General features: G+C 33.3%; 4 protein-coding genes across 4 annotated transcripts; 3 read left to right on the top strand and 1 right to left on the bottom strand.

Moving 5' to 3' along the window:
• Positions 4,473-8,059, bottom strand: LOC109328313. Its single transcript, XM_019561727.1, has 3 exons — positions 5,858-8,059; positions 5,182-5,740; positions 4,473-5,083 (listed from the first exon to the last, which is right to left on the bottom strand). Exons 1-3 carry the CDS (start codon positions 8,057-8,059, stop codon positions 4,473-4,475), a joined length of 3,372 nt encoding a protein of 1,123 aa, XP_019417272.1.
• Positions 7,727-10,553, top strand: LOC109340167 (myb-related protein B-like). The gene is made up of 2 exons (XM_019577758.1): positions 7,727-8,732; positions 9,801-10,553. The coding sequence occupies exons 1-2, from the start codon at positions 8,636-8,638 to the stop codon at positions 10,205-10,207; spliced, it is 504 nt and encodes a 167-aa protein (XP_019433303.1). The 5' UTR covers positions 7,727-8,635; the 3' UTR covers positions 10,208-10,553.
• Positions 12,571-15,406, top strand: LOC109340158. Its single transcript, XM_019577750.1, has 2 exons — positions 12,571-13,273; positions 15,013-15,406. The coding sequence occupies exons 1-2, from the start codon at positions 12,906-12,908 to the stop codon at positions 15,242-15,244; spliced, it is 600 nt and encodes a 199-aa protein (XP_019433295.1). The 5' UTR covers positions 12,571-12,905; the 3' UTR covers positions 15,245-15,406.
• Positions 21,806-25,489, top strand: LOC109340150. The gene is made up of 3 exons (XM_019577738.1): positions 21,806-22,273; positions 22,363-22,704; positions 24,837-25,489. Exons 1-3 carry the CDS (start codon positions 21,980-21,982, stop codon positions 25,470-25,472), a joined length of 1,272 nt encoding a protein of 423 aa, XP_019433283.1. The 5' UTR covers positions 21,806-21,979; the 3' UTR covers positions 25,473-25,489.

Genomic DNA, 25,692 nt, shown 5'->3' with positions numbered 1-25,692 from the left:
TAACATGTCAAGAAATACTAAAGTAAGTTTTTCAATACTGAATTCATTATGTTTGATGCATTTGCCAAGTCTTTAATCATGCATACGATAGCCACATGTGTTTGACTAATGAATTTTCCTATACGTAAGCGGTAATCTTTTTCATTTTTCTTTATTCCTTTTTAACTCCTAGTCACATTAAGAAAAGACATCATTAATATGAAAAAAGAAGGAAAATTTGGCTGGATATTACTAATAAAAGGAGCCCATTAATTAATCATTATGATAAGTAGGGAAATTGAGTTGATTTATTTATGAAGCAAAGGTTGGAGGTTCAAACTAAGACACAAAGCTTGCTTGTTTTCTAACAAGCACGTGGATTTTCAATGTTATATGGCCTCAATTAGGAGGGTCTCTCTCAATGGAAAATGTATAGTCTCCACTGATTAATAAATATTTGTTTCTCCTCATATTTTGAATGACAAAAATATAATTTCATGGTAAATAAAAAATAAAAATATCATTACATATTATCTTTTGTTTGTTATTATGTTGTGGGTGAGACTCCACCCTCAACCTCCTACATCCTACCATCAAACTACTCTTATAAGTCCTATTTTTGTTGATGGTGGGACTCGAACCCACAACTTCCTACACTCTATTCTTTACGACCGCTCTCTTCACAATCAGACCACCTTATGACTCCCCGACACTTATCTTTCTAGTAATGGAAATTATGCTTACCCCTCACAAAGGACAATTCAATTAGTGCTAACACCTTCACCTTCAACCTACTCTTACCCCACGTCCTCTCTATACCCTACCCTAATTACTTTGGTATCGAACCCTACGGCTTTCATTCTGGTACATGGGGCATAGGTGGTCTGCCAAGGAATTAGGGTTTTTGGGCCACTCACATGCATAGAATTAAGAGTTCAATTGTCTTTTATCTAGTTTGCTTTGTTTTCCTATGGCAGTCACGTTGGATCCTTCTTTGAACATTAAGTTGGGCAATCACCTTTCCTTTTTTCCTAAACTTTCGGCTTTAATAGACTAACCTACATATTTATATTTAAGCATTTGGTGCTCATCATCAATATCATCATTAGTGAAAGTTTCTAAAAGATGCAATTTCTTTCAAGTTTGCAGCATAATCCAGGGACCTAGCTAGCACCTACAATGCCAACTACTATTAGTTTTGTTTGATATGGGGGCCTTAATTAGATTCTTAATTTCTATGGTTTGAGGAGTTTGGGAATCTTTTTAATCATGGGTCACAACTAAAATGATGATAACAAATCTAAAGTTTGGTTGGCACTGAACAGTCTAAAGCTCTATTAAACATTTCAACTTCTGAGGAGATAAATTAAATCCTAGGATTTTATACATTCTAGACTAGTGGAATCTTAAACATGCAGTTTTCATTGTTATTATCAAGTAACTATTATGACAGCCACAACTTATATAGTATAACAAATTGTTTTCAAGTAGAGATTCATAGCTAGGAGGCCTTTGAGGGAGAGAAAAATATGAAAAGGGGTTGAAATATACATTTCTAAAGTTCGAACCTAAGCTTTCAACTTCAATACTTCATATCTTACGATTTAACTAATTTTAAGTGACTCTTTGGAACAATCACACTATAGTAGTTTAAAAGTGCACATTGCATAGTATTTCAATATACAATTGTCATTATGTGCTACCGAGCAATTTTGCCAATTAAGCACTTCCAAATTTCTTTTCTTTTCTAATTAAGCACTTATGGAGAAGAGTTGTTTCACTTAGCTTTGGATTGTGCGAATCCTGGACACGTGAATGAGGTATTGTACAACAAATTTTAATCCCCTAATGCACCATAAAATTTAAAACTTAAATGGGATGGCACATTGTGTTTGTCTTGAAAAAGGAAAAGGCCCAGTCAGTTGGTGCATCTACTTTCTTATGTGGTCCTCTTAGGTTGGAAATTTTGCTGATTCACTAAGGTACATGCACTATGGTTGGTTGCAAATGTGCAATAGAAGCTCATCACCTGTTTTTAAAGCTTGTCCTTTTACTCCTTCAATGATGGTAATGATCCAAAATAAGCTTGTTTCTTTAGCCATTCCATGAAACAAATAGAAAAATATAATGAAAAAAAGGTTTGAACTGAGGAAAGGAAAATTTGATCAGTTGGTATGGTTTAGCATTGGCCATGACAAAATATGGCAAAGCCTTAATACCAGTGGTTATTGTCGTAACTACATGCTAACAAGTTGATCGATAAAAATATTAAGTCAGGTGTTCCAAACAATTATAAAAGAGTCAAAATCTTCTTCAATACTTGATAAAGAACTACACATAAAATAATTGGTCAATAAATGTAATAACACTTTTACTTTAAATCTATATGTAAAAGCAATACCTTACCTCTCGGAAGATGTGTCTTTTCCAAGAAAAAAAAAGTAGTTTGTTTACATTTTTATGATTACTAGCAATGCCCATTATACTAACAAATTCTTACATTTTTTATTCAACAACAAAAATTTCTTACGTTTTAAAATGAAACTTTTCTGAGTTTCTCCATAACCACCTCTCTCTTCTTTTTTTTATCGTTTTTCTTGCTTTAACAAAACTTGGGTAAAACTTGAAGCAATTATAAATGGGATAAGAGGAATCCATAGATTTGGATTACTTATAAAAAGCCCAAGCCTGTAATTGGAAGAATAAACAAAATTCAAACCACGTTACTTTGTTTCTATCGCGAATGGTATAACAGTAAATCATGACCAAACTAGAGGTCATTTCAAAACACTCAATCTGACCTGTCCGAAGTGATCGATAACCACATTAGTCAACTCCGAGAGCGAAAATGCAAAGACTCACCCACCTGACCCGTGAAGCGACGCCGTTTAAGAGTTGAAGCTATGGAGACAAATTAGTCAATTTTAAAAAAGTAGGTTGAAAAAAAATCAAAGAGAAATACAACTTTGAATGATATATCTATCATTTAATTACACTAAAACTACACTCTTGTAAATAAGTTGAAAAAACATGTACTTACCTTTTTTGTGATTCTTATTTTTGTTCCAAAATGGGAAAAAAAGAAGGCGAAACGTTTAAGGTGTGTCTCAATCTGAAATTCCAGTTAGTTAGAGAGAGAGAGAGAAAATTAGAGAGCTACAAAAAAAAACTGACACTAGCATTGCCTAACCGCCATGATCGAAGAAGATGTAACAGTAACCTCAGAATATTACTCAATCAAGAGCTGTGAAATAACTAGAAAAAGACTTTGAATTTAAAGGAAGTTCAGTACAAGAGAAAATAGTGCAGAGGGAAATTTGGGGCAAGGGAATAACAGAGCAAAAGAGAGTGTTAATACATCAAGTTGTCCTATTCCTACACTGTGCTACTTTTTATATTCTTTTCACAAATCCCTCTAGCATACGGTTGGGTCTCCTTTCTCTCTTGCTTTTCCACACTCCTACTTCCTTGATTTCAACATCTGTTGCCATGTGTCCTTTTTTCCTAACTGAATTCTTTTTGGCATTGTTCTAGTGTGGCTGCTTGTAGTTGTTCCTGGGTGTCCTTGTATATTCGTTACATTACCTCCCCCATTAAAATTGACCTTGTCCTCAAGGTCAAACTGTGGATATTCCCGCTGGATAGTGGTGACATCCTCCCAAGAAGCTTTGGAAATATCAAGGCCATCCCACTGTATTAAACCTGATTGATCCATGTCCCATGCTTGTTAACTACTCTGGTCTGTAACACTTGCAGTGGTTGGGAAATTGGACCTTGTGCAACGGGCAACAATGGAAGAGGGATGTATTGAGCCTGGGGATCCCCTATACATTTCTTAAGAACGGAAATGTGAAAATCTGGGTGAATTTTTGCGGCTGGAGGCAGAAGGAGCTTATATGCCACCTAACCAATCCTTTCCATTATAGGAAATGGTCCAAAGTAACGCATGCCCAGTTTCTGGTTTTTGCGCAGTGTTATGGAAGTTTGTCGATAAGGTTGGAGTTTCACAAACACCATGTCCCCAATCTGAAAATGCAATTCAGAACGTTTGGCATCGGCAACCTTCTTCATATGCGATTGAGCTTGAAGAAGATTATTCTTAAGTTTGTGCAGCACAACATCTCTATGGTGTAACATGTCCATGGATATAATATTGTCCCCTTCACTACTGCGATAAGGTGTGATCTTTGGAGGGTCTCTTCCATATAAAATAGAGAATGGTGTCATGCCTGTACTATGATGATAAGCTGTATTATACCAAAATTCTGCTAGTGGTAACAATTTGCTCCAGGTTTTTGGATTATCATATGTCAAACATCGAAGATACATCTCTAGGCATTTATTAACCGCTTCCGATTGTCCATCGGTCTGTGGGTGATATGCTGAACTCATAGCTAGAGTGGTGCCTTGGAGCTTGAATAGATGTTGCCAAAATTGACTGGTAAATACCTTGTCCCGGTCTGACACTATGGTTTTTGGTATCCCATGCAGTTTCACAATGTGATAATGAAATATTCAGCTACCCCTGTACTTGTATATGCTGCTTTCAAAGGGCCAAAATGAGCATATTTGGGGAGTCTGTCTATCACCACAATTATTACTGTGTAGCCATGTGATGGGGGTAACCCGGTGATAAAATCCATTGCCACATCCTCCCATACTTGATTAGGAATTGGAAGTGGTTGTAGCAACCCAGAGGGCAATGTATTAACATGTTTCGCTTGTTGACAAATTTGGCATTGTTGCACAATTTTTTTGATGTCAGCCCCCATTTTCGGCCAATAGAATTGAGAAGTGATGCGAGCATGTGTTCTTCGAATCCCTGCATGGCCCCCAATTGCTGAAGCATGAAATTCCTTAAGAATTTGAGCAATTAATTGTGGGGAATGGGGAACAACCAATTTGTCCTTCTTATACAGTAACCCGTCTTGCACTGAATATTTGTTATTCAGTGTTGCTGCCGATGTGGTCTGTTGCATAATGTGCTGCCAAAATTGGTCCTGCTGAAGTGCTAGTTTAATAGCTTCAATCAGAGCTGATGTGGGAGCTGACCAAGCTAAATGAAATGATCGTGAGAGGGCATCCGCTGCAACATTGTCTTTACCTGGTTTATATTCAATGGTAAAATCAAATCCCAAAAGTTTAGGCAGCCATTCTTGTTGTTCGGGAGTTTGAATTGTTTGATCGGTAAGACTTTAAGACTTTTCTGATCAGTGCGGATAATGAATTTGTGGCCCAAGAGATAATGGCGAAATTTAGCCACTGCTTCCGTTATAGCATAGAGTTCCCTTACATATGTGGATTTGGCTTGCATTCGCGGAGATAGTTTCTTTGAATAAAAAGCAATGGGGTGCTGGTTTTGGTTGAGGACTGCCCCAATGCCTATGCCAGAAGCATCTGTTTCCAATATGAAGGGTAGTGTGAAATTAGGGAGTGCCAACACTGGGGCCTGAGTGATTGCATGTTGCAGGCTTTGAAAAGCAGTGGTGGTGGACTCAGTCCACTCGAAACTATCTTTTTTTAATAGATTCGTCAACGGTTCTGCAATGGTTGCATAACTCTTAATAAAGCGACGGTAATAGCCAGTGATGCCAAGGAACCCTCGAAGTTTCTTGATGGACTTCGGTAGAGGCCAATCCAATATTGCTTGTACCTTGGATTTATCCATTGCTACGCCAGCAGCAGAAACCAAGTGTTCCAAATAATCCACTTCGGTTAATCCAAAGGAACATTTGGAGAGTTTAGCATACAATTGATGTTGCTGTAGTGTGTGTAAAACAGTTGCTAGGTGCGCCAAATGCTCATGCCAAGAAGGACTATAGACCAAGATATCATAAAAAAAAACAAGAACAAATTGACGGAGCCAGTGCTAGAATACTTGGTTCATTAAGGCCTGAAAGGTCGCAGGAGCATTGCTCAAGCCAAAGGGCATGACAAGCCACTCATAATGGCCTTGGTGAGTGCGAAATGCCGTCTTATGTCTATCTTTGGGTTGAACCAAAATTTGGTGGTATCCCGAACACAAGTCCAATTTAGAAAAATATTTTGCACCATGGAGTTCATCCAATAATTCATCAACTGTTGGCATTGGAAAACTGTCTTTAATTGTGACTGCATTAAGAGCCCGATAGTCAGTGCAAAAACGCCATGTGCCGTCTTTTTTTTTTACTAATAATACGGGACTGGAGAAAGGACTGGAACTTGGTTGGATGATGCCTTCATGTAGCATTTCACGAATCATCCTCTCAATCTCATTTTTGTGGCTGTGAGCATACCGATATGGTTTGACTTTAATGGGACTAGTGCCCTCCACAAGGGGAATCACATGATCTTGTATTCGCTGCGGTGGTAAACCCATAGGTTTATCAAACACGGAGCTGTACTTGTGTAGCAATTGTTCTATGTCAGGTTCCATATTGTTGAGTACTGACCGTAGTGGCACCACGCTATTGTCTTCATGGTGTACCTGTAGGGTATAAAGTTCAACAATTGCTTGAGTATGTTGCATCCTTTTTAGATGGTGAAGTTGGGCCGATGTAGGTGTGGATTGGCGGTCCCCACAGAGAGTGATAAAAGCATCCCCAAGGTAAAATTTGATTGTCAAAGCACCATAGTCGGACACGTGGGGTCCTATTGTCGCTAGCCACGCAGCACCGAGGATGAGGTCAGCTCCTGTCACTGGGAGTAAGTACGCCGATAATTGAAGCATGTGGCCTTGAATCATCACTTGTACTTGTTTAACTTGGCCCTCTGCAATAAGGTAATTTCCATTTCCCACAAGGACCCTGAAGTTGGTGGCAGGTTCAATTGGAAGCTTAAGGCATTTGGCAATCCGTGGTTGTATGAAATTATCTGAGCTGCCACTGTCCAGCAAAATCTGAAGTTGCACGCCATTAATTTGCCCTGTAAACTTCATTGTTCCGATACTATTAGCGCCCTTTAATGCATTGTATGACAAATGGTGGTATAAGGCATTGTTGGTGTCTGTTTGGTTCTTTGGGTGAGGTGGGTCAGGGTGAATTTGTTCATTTGGGGTTTCATCATCGTCCTCATCATATTGTAAGAGGTAGTACTGTTTGTTTGGGCATTTGTGGTTAAATGACAATTTTTCGTCGCATGTAAAACATAGACCCTTTTCTCTGCGCACTTGCATTTCCGCTGTTGTCATCTTTTTCACCAGTGGGGTTTTGTGGTTTGTGTTTTGGAATGTGTGTGGCTTGATATGAGGTGTAGGTAGTAATGGAGGTAAAGTGTTTGTGGGTTTGGTGGAGAAGTATGGGGTGGGTTGTTTGTGGGTGTGAGGCGTGAATGAGATGTAATTGGTTTTGGTTTTAGAATGGTTGGTGGCTGGTTGGTACTTTTCCTCATAGAGTTTGGCTAAGGCAACAGCTTTGACTAAGGATGTGGGACATTGTACGATGACTTCGCGACGAATATCCTCTTTTAGGCCACTAATGAAGCAATCTAGAAGGGCTTCAGTACTGACCCCTATGACACGATTGGCCAAATTGGTGAATTCAGAGTTATAGTGAGAAACCGATTCGGTTTGAGTTAGTTTAAAGAGCATAGAACGAGGACAGTCAAACAGTGAGGGGCCAAACTGAGTTTCAATGGCTGAGACCAGTGTAGACCAATTTTGGATCTGATTATTTCTGTTAAGTAACTGAAACCAAGGGATGACATCACCCTCCATATGCACGGCAGCAATAGTAATTCTATCAATGTCAGGGGTATTATAATATTCAAAAAACTGGTTTGCCTTGAAGATCCAATTTAGTGTATTAATGCCATCAAATCTCGGAAAATCTAACTTAACATTCCTGGTTTGAAAAGAATTTCGGTTACCGTTAGTGTACTGTACGGTTGAGTTCGTCACTAAGGCAGAGTTGCGTAACGCGTCCATGTTCTGAATTAAATTGTCCATACCAGTGGTGATGGAAGACATGCTGTGATCTAAACGGTTGAAACGAGCCATGTTCTGGTTGTCACGTTGGTCAGATTGGGCTGTTTGCAAGTCCAAAGCATCAGAAATTCTCTTCACCTCAGCTGCTAGATCCTTCATTCTTGTGTTTTCCGCCATTAGAGAGTCAATGAAAGCACCAATGTAACAGTAACCTCAGAATATTACTCAACCAAGAGCTGTGAAATAACTAGAAAAAGACTTTGAATTTAAAGGAAGTTCAGTACAAGAGAAAATAGTGCAGAGGGAAATTTGGGGCAAGGGAATAATAGAGCAAAAGAGAGTGTTAATACATCAAGCTGTCCTTTTCCTACACTGTGCTACTTTTTATATTCTTTTCACAAATCCCTCTAGCATACGGTTGGGTCTCCTTTCTCTCTTGCTTTTCCACACTCCTACTTCCTTGATTTCAGCATCTGTTGCCATGTGTCCTTTTTCCCTAACTGAATTCTTTTTGGCATTGTTCCAGTGTGGCTGCTTGTAGTTGTTCCTGGGTGTCCTTGTATATTCGTTACAGAAGACCGATCCTCCGCCGAGACAATCGTTCCTGTTGGCGTTTCCACCGCCGACATAAATGTTTAGATGACGGTGGTCGGAATAGGTATAGTGGCGGGAAAAGTGAAGGGACCGTGGTCTCCAGATTGAGACGCGGTTCTCAACCGATTGGTGGCGCAGTTTGGGGCGAGGAACTGGACCATGATCGCACGGGAAGTGCCTGGGAGGTCCAACAAGTGTTGCCGGCTCCGGTGGTGTAATCAGCTTGACCCTTCCGTTATATGCAACCACTTCACTGGTAACTTCTCAGTTACTGTGTTTTACTTCATGTTACTTCAATTAGGTAGGAGTTTAGAACTATGTTTGTGTTTATGTATTTGTTTCACGTGATATGTGATGATAATGCTTCTATTTTTATTTATGTTATTTTTTTTAGATTAGTGTTCACTGCTGCTCCTGCTATTGAATATCCATCAAATTTTAGATTTGTTACAGTTTAAAGAATACTCAGAAGGACATTATACTATGTTGTCTCATTTCTTAGTGTTGAAGTTACCTAGAATATTTTTTCTTGTTGCTCTGGCATTTTGTTAGAACAAAGAAAAGTAAATGAAGATTGATTGCAGAAAGAGAGGAAGAGAGGAAATGCAATCTGGTTTGTTTGTATTGAATATGAATTTATGTTAGTTAACTTTCTATACAAGGCAAGTCTATTTATAGCAACCCTTAACTACTTAACTAACAAAATAGAATTTTAAATTACAAAATCTAGCACCCTCATGATTCAGAATTTTGTAACATCAACAACTACAAACACAATCAATCTTTCAAGCTGTGAATTCCAATCTTCTTCCTCAATTTTTTAAATCTATCTACCTTCAATGGCTTTGTCATGATGTCTGCCAATTGAAATTCGGTTTTGCAATCAATCAACTTGATCCTCCCTTCTGCTATTTGATGTCTTAAGAAGTGATATTTGGTTTCAATGTATTTGCTCCTACCATGAGAAACATGGTTCTTTGCCAAATCAATGGCTGATTTTCTGTCTACAAGCAACTCCATAGCACATTCATTCTCTATACCCAGTTCTTGTAGCAGAGAACAAATCCAAAGAGCCTGGCAAGCAGTGTGACAAGCTGCTATGTATTCAGCTTCACAGGTTGAGAGAGCCACTACCCTTTGCTTCTTTGAGCACCATGAAATTGGAGCTCCTGCTATCATAAAAACATACCCCATGATGCATTTCTTTTCACTCTACTATTCTAATTCTTCTTACATTGATACCAGTGTTTATCAGCCACCTTCACCTGTGATGATTATTGTGCCTGTCAGTTATCAATGACTAATGAAATTTTAATTGCTGCAGAGGAAGAGGACAGACTTATAATTTCAGCCCATGGAAACAAATGGGCAGCAATTGCAAGGCTTTTTCCAGGCAGAACAGATAATGCCATCAAGAACCACTGGAATTCTATTCTAAAGCGCAGGCATGTGGAGTTGAAAACATATTTCCGAGCACATGCCGATGTGATAGAAGATGGTAGCTTTGAGAGAGCAAAGGTATCTTCTGAAGAAACCATGTCATTTGGGGATATCAATTCGTTGAATCCTCCAGAAGTTCGAAATATCGTGACGTTTAATGAAATTAAACAAAATGCAGAGAAACCTCCAAAAAAATATGTTGCTGAAGTGGAGGGACATCCTACACTTTATCGACCAGTATCAGGTATTAGTGCATTTTGCAATGCCTGCAGAAGTTTGACACAAATCTGAACCTTGTCTAGTGGATTTCAAATTTTCATTTCTGGCATATTCTAGTGGATGGGTAGATCATAAGGTGGTGTAAGTTTATCTCGCTATGTAGTCAATCTTACTGTTGAGGGTATTTATTTCACTAAAATGTTATTATTCTGAATAGTTGTTGTACAAACACCTGTTTAGGCAGCATTCAGCACATGTGGGTATAGTTTATTATGTGTTGAAGCTAAAATGGATGTGCTCTATGCAAGTGCAATTGAGTGAGTAGCCCTTCAAATTGGTTACAGGTATTTCCAATGCAAAGTTATCATTTATGTTTTCTTAAACAATTTTTAAAGGTGTAACAAAAAATTATTCACATGTAACAAAAAAGACTATTTCTTAAGGTGGCCTGCATATTGCAAGGTAAGAAAACTTTCATTGTCTATTTCTGACTCTCTCCTTTGCTTCGGAATGTCCATGATTTTTTTGGTGAGAGAAAAATTGTAGATCAAGAGAAGCTTCTCATTCATATATAGATGAGTAATATATTAAAATGATTAAATAATTAAGACAATTAGTTCATTAAAGGAATAGCTTTAAATATTTTACATACATTGCAAACTAATGCAAGATTTGGTTGAATTTCATTAACCAATATACATATCTATTTTGCTTGTAGGGAAACTTATTAGAAATGTATCTCATAATTTCAAATTCTCAAAACATATCAACTAAACTAATAATTAGATTATCCACATGTCTATATATATATATTTTTTATTTAGGATAAGGAGAATTAATACTTAGACGATATAATATTGTCTTATCCTATTTTATTATTATTAAGAATTACATATTTTTATCTTACATTATATTCTTATTAACTCTCTAAAATTAAATTTATTATTAACACTAAGAATAAATTATTTATCTTTTATATGGGCTTAAAATTTTAGTTTATATCTATATAACTTTTAATTTTATTCCTTAAAATATTACTCACAATGCAATACATACCAATTTAATGTAGATGTCAACGGATTTAATTATTGAATTAATTTAATTCATATGTACCACCAGATATTACACGTGATTGAATTAATGGAGCGAAGCACGAGATAATTACATTTTAGTGTTGAACAATTGAATTTCTGATATTACACGTGGCACAAACATTAATGGAGAGATTTTCTATAGTTGAATCTCCTTTGAGATTTTCTATAGTTGAATCTCCTATCATTTGAGCTTTTGTAACGGAAGTTTAGGATTCATAATTTATTATGTTAGTTCTAATTATTATAAATAGGATGACTAAGTATATTTAAGAAATTACAGAAATAGTTAAACTTTCAATTTTTGAATGAGTTTAAAATTTATGCATTAACAGTGTAAAAAAATTTATACTGTCGACACATCATTCACCATTGATTTGTATTACTTTTGTTTGAGAGTCAATGCTAATTAATAAATCAGCTGTGATAATGTGTTGACAGTGTAAAAAACACTTACACTGATAGTACATACATATTAAATCTTTTTGAATTTATAATAAGAGTGAATAGTTTATCACTTTATTGTATACCAGGTGACATTATTTATAGCGAAGAATTTGTTGAAATTAAATGAGAGAAGAAGAACTTTGTAACTTTTTGCTAATAAAGAAATCCTTTGAGACAATTATACTAACAGTATTGTACTCAATATTAGATGTATGATAGTTAATGATTAAGCCTGAGTTTTTTCTTATAATTAAAAAGGATTGCAAATGGCTAAAAATGTTGTGAAGACACGCTGAAAAAATAATAACAGAAAATTAAAAAGCTGTGAAGATTAAAGAGAAGAAGAGGACAAAGAATTTTGTGCTTTTCACAATTTTATCCGTTAGCGCCAGCCGCAAAAGAAAAATCTTTTTAGGTGAGCTCAATTATAAGCTCCCTCTTCAACTTCATAAACTTATTTTTCCTTTTACCCTTTTCTCTATTCTTTATTCTATTTTCTACTCTATTGCACTCATGATTTGGCACCCTATCGAAGAAGCAACAGAGAAAAACATCATTAGTCTGTGTCTCTGTGAGACTAAGTGAGACCCACTTATAAATCATCCCCTCAAACATTTAAAAAAAACATATTACTTACTAAATATAACTATTATATTTTTAATTATGTGACATTTTTCTAATATATTATTTCAAAGTGATCATTACTTTTTTGCGCTGCTAAATTAATAAAATATTAAATAATGATAAACATAAAAAAAATCAGTATTCTATTAAACTTCTAAATGAATTTTTTTTTAAATGAACCGATGAATAGTAATGGCTTAGTATATTTGTCAAACTTTCACTTAATATGTGTGTATAGTCATAAATGTGACATGTTATGTCTTTATTAAATTATTGTATTGATGTCCCAGTACCCTATAATCTCTCCACACCACGGACCTTGTTGAAGAATCTTTCTCATGTTTTAAGATTTCTTTTGCTTATATCATGGTATGGATAACATAATGCATAATATACTAAACTTTGTGAAATAACTATGATTTCCAAGAGAGAGATTGTATACCACATTAGAGTAACTTGTTTGTTAATATACTCTCACACATTTCACATCACTATTATTACTTATGCTGAGTTTCAGAAAAACAACAACTTTCTTCTTCAAAGTTTGGTGGGCGGCATCAATGACTTTTGCTTCCATTATATGAAGATTCTTAACTTGTGTGTTCACAATGTTGGTAACTGAGGACAAGTCCCATGTTGTTGTTGTTAACATAGACAATGGCAGTGAAGGTTGTTGTTCTGATGAGGAACAAAGATCCACCCTTGATTCTGGTCCTGAGATTGTTGGAGTTTCTGAAAAAGTGAGAAGATCTTCTGCATCAGAGTGTTCATTGGAGTTAGATCTGGAAGGTACAGTATCTGATGTTAAGGTGCATTTGGCTAAGGTTGAGAGAGATTGTAGGATTTGTCATCTCAGCATGGATATGACAAACCATGAATCTGGAACCCCCATTGAGCTTGGATGTTCTTGTAAAGATGATTTAGCTGCTGCTCATAAACAGTGTGCCGAGGCTTGGTTCAAGATCAAGGGTAATAAGTAAGTACACTGAAACAAACTTCTGATGTTTTTGGAATGGGTTTTGCTGGATTGTTTCTGAGAAAGTATTGATCTTCACCCTCTTGGTGTGGTCAATTTGTGTGTAATACCAACTATTTAAGTTGCCATGCTTTTTTAGGCCACTTGAGTGCTCATGCTTTAAACTGAGGCATAAAAATACCCTTTTACCAAATCTAGAGTTATTTGAAATGTTTAATTCTAACTTATACTTAGCATATGCATATGATTTATTTATTTTTCATTCTAGCATATGCATATGATACCAAGAGGGCAAGAGGACTTGGGAAAATGGGGGTAAAGAACCTCTCCCATGATTGATGTAACGGGCCTTATAATAGTGGAATGTGAACTAGAATAAGATTCTTCTCTCCCATGCATGGTTGGACTTGGACATAGTGAAAACTAAATGAAGCTACATTATTGCATAGAGAGTTTAGGTAAAGACTAAATGATTAATAGATAAAGTAGAAAAAAGTAGGAGGGGGCTGAACATATCCTATTTGCTGGTCCAACCATACAAGTCAAACTTTTTCCCAATATTATGTTTGATTTGCTTCTCTACTCCACTCTGTCATATTTCTTTTAGACAGATTGGATTTTGTCTATTGAAGTCAATTTATATGGTGTTGGTGTCTATGTCCACAATTTTTTTATTCACTAGGCTGCCTTTGGTTCCTCTATTTTTTCTTTCTTTTTAAAATAAATAGTGTAGTTTCACCTGTTTTCATTTTTTATGTAGAGGGGCCTTGGCAATTTCCAAATTAAAAAAGCAACTGAATGATAATAGAAATTTTGGGTATGCCCCAAAGAATGAAAAAAAAATGAATCTCTTGGAAATTGAACACATAGTTCTATATTTCTGAGTCTGCATAATTATTTTTTACAAGCTTCTGAGTCTGCATGAAGGTGAAAAGTGGAATGGAAGAAATTTTGTAATGAAATTTAGTTTACACTTGCTTGGTTCAGCAAAACAAAAATGAGAGGGAGAAAGAGTGGAGAGTCTTGACTTATTGAAGCTCACAGAAACAGTTTAGTCATTTATAGTATAGTCCAAACCAGGAAATTTCACTATGTAGTTAAATTATACTTATGATTCCAAATGTGATTTTGTATGGCCTTTCACTACTGGTCAGCACTAATTTGATTAAACTGCTGGCAAGTATGAAACATGGTTACATTTAATCTTTTTCTTGTTCAGTATTTATTTGCCAATTTTTATTTCCTGTTATACACTCTGCATTGTTACTTGAGAATTGTGATAAGAACTCAGAAGCCTGGAAATAAGGCAACATTTGGTTTGAAGGAACTATAATTACAAATGTCCCCTTATTTTTACTTTCTTTCCTGTTTATACACTTTTTTTGAAGGAAATTATGGAAACTAGACAGTGATGTTTCCCTATATCCTTTACCAAGTTTATGAATGGCGGATAATATACCGACAACAACGTAAAAAGCATTCAGTGTCTTATTGGTCATTTATTGCATCTTTTTGTGTGGTGGAAAAGGTTGAAGACACTTTGATGTCTAGGCTGATAAACCTCTCCATCTATTAAGTTCCATTTGAAATAGTACATTTTTGTCAAAGCAGCTTTTTAATCCATGCTGTTCATTTACTCTACTATAGGTTTTTAAACAATATCAGAAATTTACTGCACTAACGTTTTCCTTTTGGATGTGTAACTTTCACTTATTAGTTGATACCTGCATGATTAACAGAACTTGTGAAATCTGTGGATCAATTGCGCTCAACGTAGCAGGTGCAAATGAAGTTCAAATTACAGAACAATGGAATGAAGTAAATGATGCTTCCATGGTACAAACTGGACCTGCATCCCCTGCAGAAACTCGAAGTTTCTGGAAGGGCCATCGATTTCTGAATTTCCTTCTAGCTTGTATGGTCTTTGCCTTTGTCATATCATGGCTTTTTCACTTCAATGTGCCCTCATGAATAATGCTGTGTAACTTGAGAATGAAGCAGGGTAGATGATTGAGGGATATTGGAGCAAACTATAGTCCTTTAACACAGGTATCAAGCTTAATAGCTATGTCCCCATATATCATAGTTAACTAGCTATGTTTTTCTTTAGATATATGATAATGTTCATGTGTATTTTATGCTCAACCTAGACTTGTATTATCTTTATTTCCTTACCTAAATGTGTATATAATGGAATGCATAGACAAGATGAAAACTTGGAGCCAGAGATGCTTTAATTTGAGAAGCAAGTATATGACTAAGTACTATGTATGAAGATTGCCTTTGAATGTTTAGTAACCAGCATTAATGATCTTGAGACTGGTACTAAAATTTTGTCGCACTAAATAACTTTGGACTGGTTCCTCAACTTCATGACCTAGTTTCAAACAAAGACAAATTGAAGAGAAATGTAAAAGTACTTTTTTCACTACAATTTTTGAATATTTTCTTAACCCAAATCCCCAAGCAGATCCTCAAATCAAACTTGGGTCAGGATCCAGAGAGGGAAGTACCTAAAAACAGAAGGAAAAAATAGGATACATTTTTACCATCTAGATATAATGAAATCAAATTTTTACTCATAAATACATAAGTAAAAGTGAGAACCCTTTGGAGCAAACATCTTAATTTGGACTAAAAGTGAACCACATCTATCAATAGTTGATGCAATACATGTGCATTTTTTAGCTAGGGCTCCAAAACTGTTCTAGTTCCAAAAGAAAAAGAATGTCACAACAATTACTCTTATCAATCAACACATAAGTAATTAATCACTCACATCTTCTCCATGCAATACCATTAATAAACTGAACAAATATTTGTTGTCAAAGATCTTGTCCATATGTTGTCTACACCAATAATAATGAAGCAAAAATAACAATAACAGTGAATGTTTAGTTTTTTTATGTCATGATTTCATTGACGCAAAACAATATATAAGATAATATCTCGACAATAGATCTATATTCTGATATTGGGGAAATCCTTTCTTTAAGTGAGTGTGATATCTTTTTTCTCATGTGCAAGCCAGAGTAGAAACTGACAAAACAATATATACATGTTCAAAGTTGATTTTAGACTATAAAAAACACACTCATATAGATTGTATTATAAGTTCCCTCAACTGTTATATTGTTTTTTAAAGTTCTTAAAAAAAACAATAATAGTTTACCCAGTAAAAAAAATGGATGTTATTTCTTTTTTCATGAGGGCTGCTGAAAAATGGGTTTAATTTCACCCATCGGTAATATAATAATCTAATTCTTATAATATTTTGTCTTCAAAGAAATAAAAATGGGTTTCTTCAAATAATTATTTAATTTTCATTGAATAGTTATTTACAAGTTTTATTTTGTTAATTAAAAATATTCTTATAAATGCTTAATTTTATTAAAATAGTAATATTTTACACATCTTAAAAATGTTATGAACCAAATTTAGCCCAAATTTCTTGGGATAATAGTAGTTAATATATCACTAAATCAACAATCGCCGTAAAAAAGTCATTATAATTTATATAATACTATAAAAAATATTTTTAAACTAATCTAAGTATGAAACATGTAATATCTCAAAAATTACAATATTTTAGAAATAAATTTTTGAACCTCATATTATAGTTTTATTCTATGATAAAATATGTACAATGATATAATCAATTTATTTTAAGAATGTATCTCAAGATTAATATAAGAAATATAATATAATTGTATTGTTATTATATTCTTATTGTTATAATTATCATTATTATTATCATACAATTATGTTTGTTAAGATATTGTTTGATCTTACACGATACAATATATGTATAGACTATTTTATTTTATTATTATGATTATATGTTTTCTTTATATAATTTGTATTATCCGCTTAAGCCTACAAAATAATAAGAATTGATAATTATCATTAAATGATTGATTAATTGTTTAATTTGTGATAATGTTTACAATTTTACAATTTGCTATCAAATTTTAGATTAATTATAATAGAAGATCTCATCCTTAATAAAAATAAGAAATTAGTGGAATTAGTGGATTAATGAGAATTATATTAGTTAATAACAAAAGAATCTCACACTTAGCCTTTACTCTTCAACCATAAAAGTGAAAATAGACCTAGCGGCCACTAGCAACCAAGAAAGGAGGAAAAGAGAAAGGAGGAGATGAGAAGAAACTAAGGAATGGGATAAAGATTTATGCATCCATGAAAAAATTATTGGAGAATTTATAGATTGATATTATTGTCATTGTTCAATTAATTTCTTATCATCTTTATGCTTGAAATTCATTCTTACTGAATCATGAATTGATCAAAGGAAAAGTGTTTTTCTTTATTGTGTTTGTTGAGTGAGAGTTAGAAATAAAAGATTCATAGTAACATAACACAAATAGCAACTCTGTAAATATTATCATATGCTAATATACATCATTGAAAGATGAAACAATTGGTGATGATTTTGCTTCATGTTCAATATTATTAATTAATTGTATATATGTATAGTTAAATTATTATATATATATATATGTTTGTTCGCTGTATGATGTAATCCTAACTATAATATATTTATATTATGCCTTCTAGAATTCTATATGCAAGTGCTAAATGCATAATGACACTTTGTACATTTTTTTCCCAATTTTATTCCTAATCTATAAACATATGTGTGATGATGAGTGCACACTTATATTCATATTGTAATTAGAGTGCATTGTTTGAATGTGTGTATATATATAGACTATTAAATGTATATGTAAATGTAAGAATTATTTATGTGTAATTTATGTGGTATAATGAGTGTGGTTAGTTGTTATATAATATTTAGTTGCGTGTCTTATTTATATTGATGAAATTATAAGGTTTTTATAAAGTTTTGGGGTTCATTACCCAATTATGTTGATTGTTTAGAGGATTTTATGATTCGATGATTGGCCTGGGCACAGACAAATGAATTCACAGTTGCATGACGACGTGCTTATTCCTGGAAATGGGGTAAGACATTCCTACGAACTCGGGGCACCAATTGAGGGGTAGGCACCTCCAACAGGCATATTGTGTACAAACTTTTAATCATGGACTGTGGGTTTGAGGCAATTAATGTTAAGTATGTAAATTTAATGTGTTATTGCTTGTGCATGACTTGTCTTCTAATTGATCATATATAAGTTGTAAGTTATTAATGATATTATAATATGATGTAATGTGAATATTAATATCTATTACGATTCTTTATGAAGATTTTCCGTACCCTTTACGGCTAGAAATGTCATTGTTTGAAGGTTTCTGAAATAGTGTTACTGAGATTTTTATCTCACTATACTTGAGTTTTCTGACATTTCTAAGTGAGGCGCCTAAGGAGTTTGAGTTAAACTATGTTAAAGAACGTGATCATGCACTTGAATTTCTTACAAATTAGTTTTTATTGTATAAGTTATTTTAGATGATTGATGTTAAGTTGAAGATGTAGTGTGAATTATGTTATACCCTTTTAGTTTAATGTTCATTGTTATTATGAAAATTACATGCATCTTTATAATGTATTTTATTTAGTATTGAATGAAATTCCAAGAGATATTTTTTTTATAATTTGGTAACTTTTAAGCTTCCGTATATTGTATTATTATTATTTTTATTATGAAAATTAGGGTGCTACAAAACATATAAATGATGATAATATATTGAGGAAGGAGGGGTACGATCCTATAGTTGCCCTTCCTTCCCTCCCCAAAGGTTTCACATGGGATAAAAAACCTTAGGAAATTTTATCTACCTACCTAAACAAAATATTGTCTCTTTTTTCCCAATTAATAAACGTATTGTAGTTGTTTGATAGCAACATGTAATAAAGACCAGGGAGTCAGGAACATTATTTTCACGAGAACGTGTATGACATGATTCGAAATCCTGATAAACGACAATGCAATTTGTAGTTTAATAGCATCTTTGTCAGCGTAACCACACAAATGAATCAGAAATACGATCATAACACAGCTCACATGGTCCTTTTCCATTGGAGACATTAGTAGATTCATGTGTTCCAAACCAGTAATTAGTGTAAGAAGGAAGTCTCATATCGTTTTGAATCATTCTTTAAGTATAATTTAAATATTTATTGGACTATCACTCTCATTAATAATTGGTTTTGAAATAAAACCTTAACGACCCAAGACACAATCATGGGCTACCATTCTCAAATGTTGGTCGCATCTTAGGTATCTTATTGTTGGGACATGCATCTTTACGTGTTTCTCCTTTTTTGGCACTTTGCAACATGATTAAGTGATCGTAATAAAAAAAGAAAAGACTAAGTGAATTTCTTTCTTTTTTCTTTTTTGTTGGTTTCGCTTTGGATTTAAGCTGTTTTACATCTTACCCAAATTCATATAATAATTGTATGCATGTATATGTCCTTAATTGTTTAGCGGACACACCAAGACATGTAATTTTGTATGATCACAATCAGATTCTGGAGATATTTTGAATTATTATGCGGAAAAATAGAGGCCATCGCCTTTTTAGCTTACTGATGCTTATAATGTTCACTGCTCATATAAAATGTAATTATCGAAAATTTATTCTTTATTTTTGTGACATTGAAGATTTGAAGTAATAATATGAATGAAAACCCGAACAAATAACAAAACCTGGTGAAAATCTATGCTATGCTATTATTTTTATACGAGGAAGTGAAGAAATAATAGCATTTGCCACCAATGTTAATATTTCTATACTCACTATTCTATGCTATTATTTTTGCCACCAATAAAAAATATATACTTTATTAAATATTTTAATAACTTACCTTTTTAATGGTGTAATTGTTTCTTATTGGTAGCATAAGATAATGGTATAGAGGATTTCTATTCCTAGTTGCTCAAATTATAACTAGGAATAGAAAAGTAGAAGAAGCTATTGGGATGAGTTAAGTAATAATTAAGATAAGAAGATTTCAACACTCAAATTGTATGAGTTCTCCTTACTCTTAAGTTATCAAGATTCAATATAGAGTGGATAACCATATCATTAAGAGAATCGGCTTGTTAATCTCATCTTATATCCTTCACTCAAAAAATGAAATAGAATTTAACACTAAATTCAAAACATATAATATAACTGTAAAAAAAATCATTTTCTAGAAGAAGCTAGGGGCAATATTAATACATGATGACTTTTATTTATTCCGATTTGGTCTCCTATGTCTACCAAAGAAAATTAAGATGCGCTTACAATTAGTAACTTATTATTTCTGTAAACCTTTCAATTTATAGGATTACAACTTTATATTATAGAAAATAAGTTTTGTTGCTATTACTCATTAGTTATAATATGCATCTCATAAAAGTTAATATCTTTTAATTCTATTTTCCATTATTCAAAACCAAAATTCTATAAATAACATGGTGGAAAAATTATCTATCACCCATAGAGTTTTACAAACACTTAAATTTTGAGTTTTTGGTTTAGGTTTCTTATTCTCATTAGCACAAGGTTCATCTTGATTGCCTCATTATTATTTGTGTGTGTCTCTTAGTACTTAATTAATAGTAGTTAATGTTACACTTTCTTTTTCTTGTTAATGATTTTCCCAAATTAATTTTATATACTTTAACAATATGATAAAAATAAGGAAACCAATCATGAGGCAAATAAAATTAAATAAAAAGTTAAAGATAAACCTATGCCAACCTTAAACCAAATTAGTATTATGGATTTTTATTTTTATGTCTCTAATCCTAGACATTTTTTCTATAAAATAATATAACATAACCATTGAGACAAACATAAATCTTCGAAATACACTACTATGTGTCACTTTCATTGTCACACAGAAAATTTTGCTTAGTTGTAAGTTATCAGAATTCTCAATAAGAAGATTTTTTTCTTATTAGTGACAAAGAGATTTAGGGTGGCCCTGAGCAAATGCACCAGATACGATTGCTCGGAATCAAGATAATAAGGGACCCATTTTTAATTTTTTAATTAATATTTTTGTTTTTCAATTTATTTTATTAATATTTTTATTTTCATAAATCATAATTTTAGTACATTCCTAGAAGCATTTGGTAATCATTATAACAAATACAAAATTATTAAAACTTTATCTCATTCAAATTTAAAATTTATAAATTGATACTTTTATGTTAAATTTTACATAACTAAAAAATTAATTATATTGTAAATGTAAAGTGTGAGAAAAATAATCACACAAATTTTTCAAACACTACAAAAAAAATTATATATACTTTTTTAAATAAATTTAGGGCTCATATTTTCTTCTGCATACTGCCTGCCTCTAATATGTCAGGACTAGTCCTAAAGAGATAGAACAAAATAATAACAACTTTTTTCTAGTTTCCTATTAAAATTAAAAGATTATCATAAATATTCAAAATTTAATCCCAGATGTAAAATAAAAAAACTATCAAATATTATTATGAAATTGGAAAGGAACAATAATCTTATATTCATATTAAAAGCAAACCGTAAGTTATACAGGGTGAGAACATAGTTTGTTAGGTGATGATCTTTTTTCAGAAGTTTCGTATTCAAATACTCAACACTCACACTAATTTACCTAATTACCCTCCTCTTTCTTCACTTCCTCGTATCTTAAAGCTACATATATCTATAACCTTTATCTCCAAAGTTTTTCTTGTTCCTAAGTTATTCAAAACATTATCTATTTGCTTTGTGTTCAATCTCTCTGATATGAAGAAACTTTGTCCCAACCTTGATCGTGATGGTGCACTAGAAACAGTGCTTGAGGTTCCAGTCCCTGACGAAATTTTCAGAAAATTCAGTGGAACAAACAAAGCATGGCGTAACATGAAATCATGGATGAAGCCAAACATTGAATCTTCATCACAATCATCACTTTTTGGAGGAAGAAACACAGAGATGCAGTTATTGTTGGGTGTTGCAGGAGCACCGTTACTCCCTTTCTCGATCAGCCATGATAAACAACAACCCATCACAAGTCACAGCCTCAAAGGCCAAAACATTGTTAGTGAAAACAAAACTATTTTCTGTGTGTATTAAACGAACGCTATGGATGATAATGAAATAACCAAAGTTTGAATGTTTTGTTATAGGAAGCTTCAATGGCGAAATATATAGTGAAACAATACCTTGCAGCTGTTGGGGGAGAGAGTAAATTGGAATCTGTAGAAAGCATGTATGCAATGGGACAAGTGAAAATATCAACATCAGAGTTTTCAGGAGGGGAAGGGAATGAAGGGGTAAAGATGAAGAAAGCAGAGATAGGAGGGTTTGTTTTGTGGCAGAAGAAACCAGAGTTATGGTGCTTGGAGATGGTGATTTCTGGTTACAAAATTAGTGCTGGTAGTGATGGAAAAGTAACGTGGAGACAAACACCTTGGCACCATGCTCATGCTTCTAGAGTACCACCTAGACCACTTAGGCGTTTATTTCAGGTAAATTAACTCGATTCAAACTTTCATATTTTCTTTTTAATCTTTAATCATGGGAAGTTAAATTTGTTCAGATGTGTTTGTTTATATTAGGCATAGTGGAAGTTTTTGGGTAAAGTTGAGATAAATGCAGATGATTGGTCATGATTGATTCATCCAACTTACGTTTTTCTTTGATTTTCATATCAATTGTCCTCTCTATGGTGTTTTGCTTCCTCTACCTAACATGTAATTGACAATTTTTATGCCAAGTATAATAGAAAATATAAATTTTCACCCTTCATGAAAAGATATCTTATTCGTTGTTCTAGACTAATTAAATTTTAACAAGTAATATAAAAATGTTATATTTTGTTTTTAAAAGTTTTCCTTTTATTTATTTATATATCAATATCTGATTAGTTCAAAACAAAAAATGAAGCACCGTTAAGAAAATAGGTTATATGTGCTAAAAACTTAGCCTATGTTATTTTGTTTACATTCTTATGGTGACATATTTCAGATGGCCCTTCAACCCACCAAACAATATTTGTCTAGTTTTGTTGGTTTTAGTAATTTGATTTGATTTCTCCTTCTGGTATCGTCTAATGTGAATTTGAATTGCATGTGTTGCACTATTTATTCTCCACTCACTTTTCTCTACCTCAATGTCTAGCTTCCTATTACACTTTGAATGCTGTCAGCTTCAATAACCAAACATTGCCTACCAAAGCCCACCCAACCCAACCATAACCAAATGCTTTTCATCTATAAAAAGGAATAAAAGAGCAAGAAAAGAAAATTATAAAAGGTAGAAATACTTTCGTATTGTTTTTTCAAAGAAATTAGTCCTTATCCCCGGCCAGAACTAGAAGGTCTACATTTAATAAGAAAGGTCAACAATATACTAAATTGCTAATAGGTAATCTAAGGAAATTATTTTATATTAAACTCTAAAGTCAAACATGGAATTTTCCAATTCTTAAGTAGCAATTGCGATTGCGAGAAGTCTGCACGACAACATGTTCGCATTCCTTCTATGTATTTTGTAAATATTAAATCCTTAACCTTAGTATTATCTAAACTACATCATGCTTTTTGAAATAACCAAATCACTTTCAAATACCAATTGTTTTTTGCCCAAGCATTTCAACGGTCAGCGAGAGAAAACTTGGCTTTGCCCCTTCTTTTGATTGCCGTTTCTAAGAAATCAAGTTTGACATGCACATCTTGGGGTAACTTCTTTTTCACTCCACCCAATTTCAGAAATGTTACCAAAAACAAAAATAGAATGTTTCTCAAAACATGTTTTTCCTTAAACTAGTTTAAGAATGAGCATATGGATTTTGGTGTCATCTTGTCTCAACACTAATTTTGCCTCAACTCTATTGATATAGGATGATTCACATACATAATTATTTTGTTGTACTAAATCATATTTTATATATTATCATGCACTAATAATAATGAAATAAATATAGTAATAATAACAAAGTTTAATTGATGTGATATTTTTATTGGTTGAGACAAAAAATATTTTTTCAATAGTTGCATGTTTGCAAAAAAAAATGATAACAAAACAAAAAATATCTTAGATTAGTGTATAGATTCTTACTTACATAATTCTACTATATATCACATAAAAAATTATTAATGTGTAATAAAAAGAAAAAATAGGAATGATACTCATCTCTCTAGAAAGGGAAACGTTGCCAAAAAACAAAGAAAATATCATATGCAATTACACTTGTATTCTTGTGTTTATTATGACAAGATAAACTTATCCTTAAAATTGAAGGAAAAACTGTACTTCCCTTTTTATTAATGGACAAGGATCATCTGTCCCAAGATATTCCTGTCCCCATGTACCTAGCCAATGGAATTACATAGAATAATATCAAAATATTAATTTATATTATTACAATATATTTTTTATTTAAGATAAATTTTTTAATTGGACAAGGACACCGAGTGGGATAAAAATAGGGACAGGTGATCCCCGTTCTTTATTAATGGATAGGAGTCTAACCCACACAATAAATTGAAACGTAAATATAAGCATGGTACAATTTGATATGAAAATTATGCAATTTATGTTTCCTATTCAACACACCTCTAAATCTAATACTAATAAATGATAATGCTCTTCTATGTAGGGTCTTGATCCAAAATCCACGGCCAATCTATTCAACAATTCCATATGCATAGGGGAGAAGACAGTGAACAATGAACAATGTTTCACACTGAAACTTGAAGCTGAATCAAGTTCACTACAAGCAAGAAACAGCAACAACGTAGACATAATTCAACACACAGTATGGGGTTACTTCAGCCAAAAAACAGGGCTTTTGGTCCAATTTGAAGACTCATACTGGCTCAAACTCAAATCCCCTGGTAGTGACACCATTTACTGGGAAACCAAAGTTGAGTCTTTTATACAAGACTACAGAGAAGTTGATGGAATTCACATAGCACATTCTGGTAACACTTGTGTCTCATTGTCAAGGTTTGGTGAAGGACCTGAGAGTCATTCAAGGACAAGAATGGAAGAGACTTGGAAAATTGAAGAAGTTGACTTTAATATTAAAGGGTTGTCCATGGATTGTTTCTTAGGCCCTAGTGATTTCAAGAGAGATGAAGAGAAAGAGGTAGCAGAATGTGGGGTAGTTGCAAATAATGCAAAGTTACCTTATAAGACTTGGTCTTCTTCTGTTAAGATTAGTGCTTCCAAAGTTGTTGCTATCAATGTGGATGATTCAAGTGAAAGTGAAAGTGAAAGTGATGAAAATTAAAGATATGTAAACATGTACTTTCCATTTTGTAAATAGATCATTCCAATTGTAATTGATGAAAATTGTAGGGGAGATATACTATAGGTTATAATTCATGACTCATGATATATAACTTAACTCCTTCAAGTTCTTTGTTCTGGTGACACAATATAGGATAGTAAATTTTCAATGTTCAATGAATATTTAAAATAAAGAAACAATGTAAAATCATTATGAAATC

This window comes from Lupinus angustifolius, chromosome LG02 (assembly GCF_001865875.1).
Source record: "Lupinus angustifolius cultivar Tanjil chromosome LG02, LupAngTanjil_v1.0, whole genome shotgun sequence".
In the NCBI taxonomy this organism is placed as follows: Eukaryota; Viridiplantae; Streptophyta; class Magnoliopsida; order Fabales; family Fabaceae; genus Lupinus; species Lupinus angustifolius.
The sequence above is the reverse complement of the archived record's forward strand: the minus strand, read 5'-3'. Positions and strand labels throughout refer to the sequence as shown.

What these genes read in the sequence shown, in the direction of transcription:
- LOC109340150 (XM_019577738.1), top strand. Translation starts at nt 21,980, where the DNA reads ATGAAGAAACTTTGTCCCAACCTTGATCGTGATGGTGCACTAGAAACA. An exon ending in GCCTCAAAGGCCAAAACATT is followed by an intron (nt 22,274 to 22,362) that starts GTTAGTGAAAAC and finishes GTTTTGTTATAG; the next exon opens with GAAGCTTCAATGGCGAAATA. An exon ending in CACTTAGGCGTTTATTTCAG is followed by an intron (nt 22,705 to 24,836) that starts GTAAATTAACTC and finishes TCTTCTATGTAG; the next exon opens with GGTCTTGATCCAAAATCCAC.
- LOC109328313 (XM_019561727.1), bottom strand. Translation starts at nt 8,059, where the DNA reads ATGGCGGAAAACACAAGAATGAAGGATCTAGCAGCTGAGGTGAAGAGA. An exon ending in TTCAGGCCTTAATGAACCAA is followed by an intron (nt 5,741 to 5,857) that starts GTATTCTAGCAC and finishes CACACACTACAG; the next exon opens with CAACATCAATTGTATGCTAA. An exon ending in TATCCGCACTGATCAGAAAA is followed by an intron (nt 5,084 to 5,181) that starts GTCTTAAAGTCT and finishes AATATAAACCAG; the next exon opens with GTAAAGACAATGTTGCAGCG.
- LOC109340158 (XM_019577750.1), top strand. Translation starts at nt 12,906, where the DNA reads ATGTTGGTAACTGAGGACAAGTCCCATGTTGTTGTTGTTAACATAGAC. An exon ending in TTCAAGATCAAGGGTAATAA is followed by an intron (nt 13,274 to 15,012) that starts GTAAGTACACTG and finishes CATGATTAACAG; the next exon opens with AACTTGTGAAATCTGTGGAT.
- LOC109340167 (XM_019577758.1), top strand. Translation starts at nt 8,636, where the DNA reads ATGATCGCACGGGAAGTGCCTGGGAGGTCCAACAAGTGTTGCCGGCTC. An exon ending in TATATGCAACCACTTCACTG is followed by an intron (nt 8,733 to 9,800) that starts GTAACTTCTCAG and finishes TAATTGCTGCAG; the next exon opens with AGGAAGAGGACAGACTTATA.